This window comes from Limulus polyphemus, unplaced genomic scaffold (genome assembly GCF_000517525.1).
Source record: "Limulus polyphemus unplaced genomic scaffold, Limulus_polyphemus-2.1.2 Scaffold303, whole genome shotgun sequence".
In the NCBI taxonomy this organism is placed as follows: domain Eukaryota; kingdom Metazoa; phylum Arthropoda; class Merostomata; order Xiphosura; family Limulidae; genus Limulus; species Limulus polyphemus.
In genome coordinates, this window is record NW_013665913.1 from 314,514 (window position 1) to 324,412 (window position 9,899).

The 9,899-nt window shown below is 31.9% G+C and overlaps 1 protein-coding gene across 1 annotated transcript in view; it reads right to left on the reverse strand.

Moving 5' to 3' along the window:
• The window catches only part of LOC106457206 (myosin-VIIa), a 135,781-nt gene that overhangs the window by 50,650 nt on the left and 75,232 nt on the right, over positions 1–9,899 (reverse strand). Inside the window, exons 22-26 of the mRNA XM_013916600.2 lie at positions 7,245–7,316; positions 6,390–6,596; positions 5,489–5,566; positions 2,328–2,426; positions 675–892 (exon numbers count right to left, since the gene is read on the reverse strand). Of these exons, the coding sequence (XP_013772054.1) occupies positions 675–892; positions 2,328–2,426; positions 5,489–5,566; positions 6,390–6,596; positions 7,245–7,316 (674 nt within the window). The remainder of the gene's footprint in view (positions 1–674; positions 893–2,327; positions 2,427–5,488; positions 5,567–6,389; positions 6,597–7,244; positions 7,317–9,899) is intronic.

Here is a 9,899-nt window from a genome sequence, read left to right on the forward strand (position 1 = left end):
GGCATGAGAATAACATTGCTTTACAAACTTTAAGAATTAATTAAAAATTTGATATTTTGTGAATGAAAGCATTGTAATGTATACTGATAATCTCAAAATTTTGTTAACATTCGCTTACTAATTTAAAAGTTATAGTATGAAAACTATAACAAGCACAAAATGCTTACAAGGTCGGTCCAAGGGACCCAGTCCGTGCTGAAAGAGTTAAGGAAAGTGGGAAGTTCTGACTACTTCAGGTTAAATACAAGTATAAGTTTTTTTAATTTAATTAATTGCATTATGAGTGCACCTACTCTACAAGTGGCTAAGAGTGATAAAATGTTGGTTATAGTAATGATGAAAGGAGGACTAAAGTTTCATTTCCCAGAAAACAACCAATTGTAGTAATAATTTTGCATATGTATTTTAATGTGAAGAATTATCACAAAGACATATTGAATTTGTCTGCAATGTATAAAATATTTTTTATATAAAAAATATAAAATGGAATATAACAATCAAATGTTGAAGTTAACAACAGGGTAGCTAGAAATTTCTAAAAATAAAAATATCAATTGATAAAACATTGTTACTTTGAAATCACCTAGTGCAACTTTAGACAAAAAGATTCTTTAGTATCAAAAAGTTATTCAAAATATTTTTCATTTTGAATAAATAAAAGAATAGAAATTTACCGTAATTCTTCTCGAAGAATTCCATGACCAATAATGAAATGAAGTTTTTCAAGATTGGAGGTAGGGCGACTTTCAAGCCAAGAACTGTAGCTATCAGCTGTTAGATCCTCTTCCTGAAGTCTTCTTCGGACATCTTCAGTCAGCTTGTTTTTCTTTTTTAAAGTCAGGGACACTAACTTATTGCGAATGCTGCGAGATTTCTGTTTTGTGTAGATATCCTGAGGACAACCATAAAAATATTGAGTTTCTTCATACTTATTTTAATAGAGATATCTTACGTCTTAAATCATTAACTTTCAAATACACTACACTGATTGAATAGCAATGACAATTCCACTATGGGCAAAACAGATGATACTATTTTTATCCTGTTTTTGTGTCACACCATGTTTAATACAGTTTTATAGACTTTATACTAATTTGAAACCACAAAAAACAGAAAACGAAACCACCTAACAACATATTAATTACAATTACATTGTACAAATTAAAAACTATGTGGAAAATAAAACTAACTGAAATGTCAACTGCATAATAATTTACATGCAGCCCAAAAATCTAAAACAAATATTATAATGAGTATTTCATAGAGTTTGAGTTTTTTCCAAAAGAGAAACTCATCAACTGTTTAGAAATTAGCTAACAGTTTTTAATTGAAATAATTAAAAAGGAAAACCCTGTACATATGGAAGGATTCAGGCATTAACATATTGTTCTACTAATACATTGGCCATTTTAAAGTAAGCATTGTTTTTTACTTTGTTTTAGTGCTCAAGGTAAAATGAATGGCTTAACAATGTGATAATCCAAGGTTCAGAAAAGACAAGAGCACAAAGTTACCTGAGCATACCAACAACAACAAAGAAGATCATGGACCCTAATATGTGGAAGGAGAGATTTTCTTTGTTGGTTGAATGGAAGAGCCAAGACTCAGTGTGAAGATAAACAATAATAAATATTTTATCAACAAACAAAAGGATGGTCAATTATCCAGTGGAAACAGATAGCTGCTGTTGCAGATGGTTAAAATTACATAGAAGAATTGTATTTAAATGAAAAAAAAAAAAGGCAAATGAAGTGGATTATAACCTGAATTTGAGATTACTGATGTGACTGAGCTAAAAGTTCAAATGTACGTGGTCAACTACTGAAAGATTACTGTTAGAGACAACACAGACTACACTTTACTGCATGTCTCGACTCTTTGGAGTTAAACTAAGTTCTTTTTGAAGGTGCCAAAATCGCTCTCTTAATATGCACACTCTCTACTGTTGACCAATCACAAAATTGGATCACTAGAACAAAGATGTATTTCTGCTTTATTATCAACTGTAAAGCAGCCTCACACAAGGTGGTACTGGATGCAAAATAACTATTTATGGAAACAGCATATAACATCCTTGACTAATTAACATTACTGTTTGGATTTAGAAAGTTGTAAGCTAGAACTCCCAAAACATAAAAGCATTTTATTCACCATATTAATGTTTGATCCTCTTAAAGACTTTAACCTTATATATATATAAATATATATACATTTACAAGTGCTTTTTTCTTACTGTCACTTGTATTCTTTACCTCTACATTTTTTACATAAAAATATTGATTAAGATCTAAGTTTGTAGAAAACAAGGGCACATTTCTGAAGCTTACAGTATCAACACCCATAAGCTGAGCTTCTTGAAACTCTTTACTCTTTATGAAGTTTCTTCCCAAGGTAGCAGTCACTTTACTCATGACTGAGGTAGTGTCCTAAAAAAGTAAAAAAAAAACCATAAAAAATAGCCCAAGTAAAATTAATTTTACCAATGAAATAGATGAAGTTTCAACTAAATAGAAGCTAGCTACATAAGCAAGATAAAAAGTCAAATTCTTAAAATGTGACAGAAGTAGCATTTGGAAGGAAAATTAATACTATGAACTCCTGAAATGGCAGTCACTGTACTAATAAAAAAGGAATAAAGTAAAACAATATTTAGTGAAATAAGCTCACACTAAAAATCACTGAACCTATGACAGTAAGTGTCCTAAAAAATTGTTCTAAAGGTAGAAAAGTAAGCATTTTCATACACTGAAAACGTATTTCCAATAGATACTTACCTCCTCTCAAAAAATAGCTTTTCTCGACTAGCACTGCCCTATATTGGCACAAATTTTTAACATACGACACTAGCATTCCATCTCCCACTTCTGCATATCCACATCCAAAGGATCATCCATCAGCTCTCCATCAATAGGAATGCGACACCACTCCTATCATATCCAACACCCTCTTCACATCTGCACTCATTAATCACTTTGAGATTGGTTAGAAGACCTACACCATATATCATCAGAAGTGGGGAAGATTAGTGCAAAATGTGAGAGGAGGTAAGTATCTATTGGAAATACATTTTCAGTGTAGGAAAATGCTAACTTCTGATACGATATCTTACTTCCGCTCACAAAATAGCTAGAATCCCACAATGAACTGGTGGAGGGCCAAGAAAAAAAAGATATCCCTTTAGGAAGCACCCAAAGAGAGACCATGACGTGTGGAACTAAAAGAGAAAAAAATCACACCTCAGTGGGAGACCACACCACATCTGATCAAGGTATACTCTTCTCACTTTTATGACAAGTGTTGTGAACAAAGAAGAAAGAAAAACATGAAGGAATCCCAGAATAGGTATGACCAATGAATGAGACTCTTGGGTGTCGAGTGGCTAGGGTGTGACAGACCATAGTGGTAGTTCGACCTCAACCAGGCGGTATATAGAAAGGTGAATCAGATCCATGATAGGTAGAGAATCACCTACCTTTTCACCTCAAAATGGGAATTGGTAAGGAAGATGAGCTTCTGTCCCAAAATCTATCTTCACTTTCATGCATTTCCAATACAACCAACATCAGATCTGCCAGGAACTGACATCCAGCAGATGGTAGGAAGTTGGAAAGCCCCAGAGGGATGACATCTCTAGTCCAAAAACCTGGTGCAATGGGTATAGTATACTTCCAGTCTGTGATAGAAACAGTATATATGGCCGTTCAATAGCAGGAAAACATGTGCTGTGTCCAGCTACAACCAACACTAGATCTGCCGGTAACTGACATATAGCAGATGGTAGGAAGAGGGACCGCAAATCTTGGGTGCATCTCCAGTCCAAAACTAAATAAAAACTAAGTCAGTAGTGTAATGGAAAATGTCAATAAATCTGCAAGCAAAAACCAGCACATCTATACAGTACTATTTGCCAATCAAGAAGTGATTAACAAGTGCTGATGTGAAGAGGACATTGGTTATGATAGGAGTGGTGTCGTGCTCCTATTGGTGGAGAGCTGCTGTATTATCATTTGCATATGGATATGCACAAGCAGAGGGTGGAAGGTTAGTGGCATGCATTGAAAACTTGCACTGACAGAGGGCAAGCTATTTTGTGAGAGGAGGTAAGATATTATATTGAAAAAAATATGAATAAAACACAAAGTGATATCAACTTTGTTCATAACAGAAATAAACCTGGAAGGGAGAAAAAGTTATAGTAAATTCATTCATGAACAAAGTGCTTGGAGAAATAGAACGAAAGTACAGTTACACATTAAAATTTTGCATTATAGATTTTTCTTTGTAAGCTTTTTTTTTAACATTATTGAAGTCAAATTTAATAAATCAGCAATTTAATGCAATAAAATGTGAAATCAATCAACATTTAATAGGAAATTAATAATTGTGACAAAATAATTTATTACAGTCGCCACTGTCAGATATAAAAAGACTGTTTAGTGTATGTAGTATTATGTAATTTATTTTGTGAGTTAATATTTCATGATTGTTCAGTTTAGTTACTGATGTTGAGGCTATGGAGATTTCTAGAAAGCCTCAGTGAGAGATATAAATAGAAGCAACCAGACAAGAGGCTAGGGAGCGAGAAAAGAGCCAAAAGTAAAGCCATGTGAAAGAAAGTTTTGGTGATCGAAAGATTAGAAAATATAAAGTTAACTGTCATAGGAGTGAATAGCCTAACAGTTGATATGTTAAAGTGAGATTAACAGTTTTCTGACATTTTAGGAGAATAATTTGTTTCATCAAAGGGTGATCTGAAGCAATTGAACCTGCCTGTGTTTACTTTGACAAAAAGCAGATGATTATTTGGAAGTAGGCCTAGATGCGAAAAAGCAGATGAGTATTGAAAGTTCAGGATACAACTGTGGCAACTCAACAACAGAGAAAGTGAATTATACACCAATACTGTTGTGATAAAAGAAAAAAAAGAGAGAGAATAAAAGGAATAAGTGAATTATACACTGATAGTGTTTAAGATAAGAACAGAAAAAATAGTTCGGCTTGTCAACTGAATTCTAAAGAATTGAATTGGCCTAAGTGGACTTTTGACAACAAGAAAAGAACTGTATAGTATTTAAGTTACAACTATGATATAGACAGTGTAAAGAATTTTTGTACATCTGTTTAACTTGCTTTGAAGATATTATTTGAAAAACAAGTGGAGTGCGTGCTGTTCATTTTTTAAATTTATCACCAACAAGTCACAGACACCTACTGTAGAAGAACTCTTAGCCCAATACACACTCATATATATATATATATACTTACTATATATACCAACTTAAAAAAAAATTGTGACAAACATTAAAACTATTGTTATAAAACCCAAATAGAATTATTTATAATTAGACAGCATATTAAAGCATATTAAAACTGAGCTCTTAATACACATCAGAGTCACTATCTCTTTGTTGTGTAGATAAAGAAAACCTGTTGTAATCATGGGCATGATACTAACAGCTATCAAAGCTTCCAGTGTGATTAAACTCACCCGATCCATAGTATGAAACTTTGGTTCTGGGAGGTCCCCCATAAATCTAAGGATGGTGATCCAAAGTGCTAATGCAGCCTAAAAAAGTAATTAACTTGTTAAGTGCAATTTATAAAATTATCTTGTAAACACTTTCTAAAGAAATATGCAAACATTAAAACTACACTTAATAAACACTGCAAAATATTAAAGCCACTCTTGTAACTGAATAATATATATAACACACTTTAGGCAAAATTATGTGCAGTACAAACTGATCTATTTCATTCAAGGATATATAACTACATGCTTTTAACATCTATTAAGTATAAAAAAGAAAGAGGATACAGTTAAATACTTTCATCTTACATACTGATAACAGCTGTGCACACATAAACAAGTTGTCAGTTTCTTATACACTAAAAACTCTTTTAAAACCTCAGTTGTATTTCAGAAACAATAATATAACATGCCTGCAAATACTAACAATACATATGTTTATTAGCAGTAGAAGAAAGATTAAATATCAACTCGTTTAACAATGTTGGAAAAAGAACTGAACATAACATTACACAATCCAGCAATTGTGGGATATGAAACTGACCCACTTGTAATTTAATTTTAGAAAGAATGATTCAGTATAGTTTAGTGCATTTAATTATGCTCTCTCCAAGGAAATTAAAGGACCATAAGATGGATCGAAGGATGTTCTATTTTTTTTGCAGGTGGAAACGTCAAGTGCCATAAGTGCACTGTAAAGCCAAGAAGTTTTTGGAAGCATGTATTATAATCCAGGAGGCAAATAATAAAATAAAATCCCAAATAGTGTAATTAATTTTCACATAGAGCAGGTTTTCTTGAAACCAGCTAAACCCCTCTTTCTACTTGTCAACCTGTATTAGCATCGGCTATGCATACTAACCAGCGTGTCTCCTTGTGTTGGTAAAGGATGAAGGGATGTTTTAAGTTCTCGACGTTGATATTGATGGCTGATGTTACCCTGAAAATAGGCAGAAGCAAACTTCTGAAATGTGTATTCAGACAGATCTTCTTGGTCTTTAGGTGGGGCTGGTACTGAACCCTCTACTTCTGCTCCTTCCAACATAGCTTCTCGAGGTCGCTCCAAATCCTAAGTGATATATGAATGTTTAGTTTTATTATGTAGCTTACACAAAGTTATAGAACATTTTTTTTATTTACTAAACATTTTATTTTGTAATTATAATTAAGCTTTATATTGACACTCCTTGTAGTTACTAAAATTAAATCAATAAAAGTTTATAATCAATATGAGCCAGCATTTTAGTTCTTTATAGCTAAAAACCATTGGCTAAGGTTATTCAGTGATAAAAGATTTTAACAATTCAATATCAGAACATACATAGTCATTTATATGTTATAGGACTGCTATTGCATCTATATTGTGTAACATATATAACTGAATAGCTTTAAAAAATACATTGAAATGTGAAATCTGTAATGTATGAGGTTATACAGATATTAATATGTGAGAAGACTGTTAAGTATAGAGCAACATATAAAACAAGGATTACACTTATTTTTGTAAAGTACAGCCATTCTATATTAGCTCATATGCAAATATGAGCTAAGATAAAGCATTTATTTCTCAATTTAGACATGAGACTTGATGTGTCTGGTTTTATTAAAGTTGCGACTTCTTTTGTCTGGATGATAGGATCCACAACTATAATTTAAAATGAATATTTTTCTAGATTCAAACAGTAGAACATAAATAAAAATGCAATAAAAGTTTTACCTTAAAAGCTGATGGAGCCATTTGTTCCATTGTGGAATCCGTTCGTGGCAGGAAATCAAACATAGCATCCACCTGTTATCAATATAGCACATTGTATTTATAAAGAATTAACAAAACACAGGTATCAGTTTCAAATCTGAGCTAAAATTACTGTATCATCTAAGAGATGGGAGAAAATGTGACAACTACACTAAATAGGTGATAATATAATTATTTTATTAAATGGTTGAGCTAAAAGATGGAAAAAGGTGATAACACACAAAATCAGTAACAGTATATTTGTTCTATTAAACATGTCAATAAAATTTTTGTTGGGTGTCATAGTCATGCTTACTGTGGGATATGGATAGTAATTAGCAATTTGGTCCAAAAGTATTTATGTTCAGTTATTTCCGTTTTGATGTATTTATGTAGTATATCAAGTTCTTAAAAAGTGCCTTAGTAGCAATGACTAATGGCTTGTCTGTTGGTAGAACATTCGTATGCCATGAAAGTGATCCTGGGTTCAGTCCTGTAAACAGAAGATGCAAAAATGGTATTACATTACCACAGAAAAAACTGGTGATGCTTAGCTAGTGGTTTTCCTACAACCCTGAGATAAAGCCCGAGAATAGTTCTTGTTTGTGAGAGAGGGAAAAATGCAGTTAAATTTTGAGTTGTTAAAAGCTTTACTGGTGCTGGATAGAGGATGAATCTTTTAGTTCATTATACTAACTCCATGCCTATAATACTTCACATTAAAATCTTCAATGATAATTGTTTTTATACCAATATATCATCATATATTATAATTCAAAATGTTCTCAGGAGTACAACTTTATGTATCAATTATAGTTAAAAATGCTGCATGTAAACTAAGAACAACTTGGGAATCAAATACCTGCATTACTATAGTAATATATATAATTTTAGGTAAAAGAAATGAAAAGGACAAAAGTCATTTAGATTTCTAACAACAAGACGATACATATTGTATCATCCAAATCCAATGAGAGGCTAATTTCTCCGATTTTCTCAGGAACTTGTAGATAGCCAATTGAATTTTAAAAAGATATTTTGTTTTGTAATATTTAAAAGTATATTCATTTTTAAAGTCATCAAAAAGTAAAATAACTAAATGCAAATTGCTAATATTTTTTAATGATAAGTAGCTTCTTACCCTATGTTTTTTAATAACCAGTTACTTTATCTTGTAGCTGATGGCATAGCACATAAAACAGTAATCCTAACAAACAAAGAAAAAGAGAATGGACTGAAATTACTTTGTTTCCAGTAAATCTCACTTTTTGTTCAGTTGAAGTTCACATGATTTCAAGTGTACTGGACCACCTTTACTTATTTTGCAATGGAAAAACTGGATATGAACATAAAAACATCAACAGTGGCAAACTGCAATGCAATTCCTGATGAATCATGTTACATTAAAGTATTTTACAAAACTAAGCAGGATACACTAAGTTTTAATACTGCTTATCTGATTAACTCCACTGTTGCTGTATTTAGTTACAGCATACACAAACATGTTATTTGGAACTAATTAAGGAAAATAGTAAATGTTATGGCAAATATCAGATATGGGAGAATCTACAGATTCAACTAAAATGGAAGTAGCAATGCATTCTTAACTGTCTCAATAATTTATTAATGAATGCACAGAGGGCTAAAGTTTCTATCATTGTAATTTAACACAATGTATTAATAGTTCTTTGGTAAACTATTTTTATTTGGAATGTCAAAATCTGAAAAAAAAAACGTTCCTACAGAAATATTTTAGAACTTTTGATCTTTTCAATTTCAAATTACAAGTATAAATTTGATGGGAATAACCTTAACAGTATTATGAAATAAAAGGATCTTGGTGTTCTGATTGATCAGTCTCTTATTTCTTGCAATCAGTGTGCTGATGCTGTGGTAGGGAAAGTAGGATTTTAGGTCATATCTGTAGAAATATCAAGTATAAATCTAAAGAGGTTGTAATTTCATTGTATACGTCACTCTTTGGGACTCACTTGGAGTATTGTGTTCAATTTTGGGCTCGTTACCTTAAAAAGGACACTGTCTTGTTGGAAAGGGTTTAGAGAAGTGTTATTAGGATGACACCCGAAATAGAAAGGTTTTCATAAGAGGACAAGTTAAAATTTCTGAAATTGTTTTCTCTTGAGAGTTAGAGGGATCCGATTTAGGTGCTGAAAATTGTTAATGGAATTGATAGTGTTGGTGCATCACCTTTTTTTTCTATTTAATGTGAGAATGATAGGATTAGGGGACACAGATATAAATGTTGGCATGATAGAAGTCACCTTCAGCTAAGGCAGTTTTATTTTTCTAAAGTGATTGTCTTTGAAATGAGTTGTCTTCAGATGTGGTGGATGGAAAAAATTTAAGGGAAGGATTGATAAATACTTGAATAATAAGGGCTTACTCTATGTGTATTTTTTAATATTTAGTTTAGTGGATTGAGACAGCCTAGATGGATCAAATGCCACTTGTTGTCCTTAGATTTTATGTTTTAAGTAACTGCATAAATACCATATTTTTCGTTGTATGAGACGCACTTTTTTACCCCAAAATTTGATGTCAAAATATGCATGCGTCCTATACACAGAAGGTATGAATAATATATATATATATATCGTATATATATATATATATATA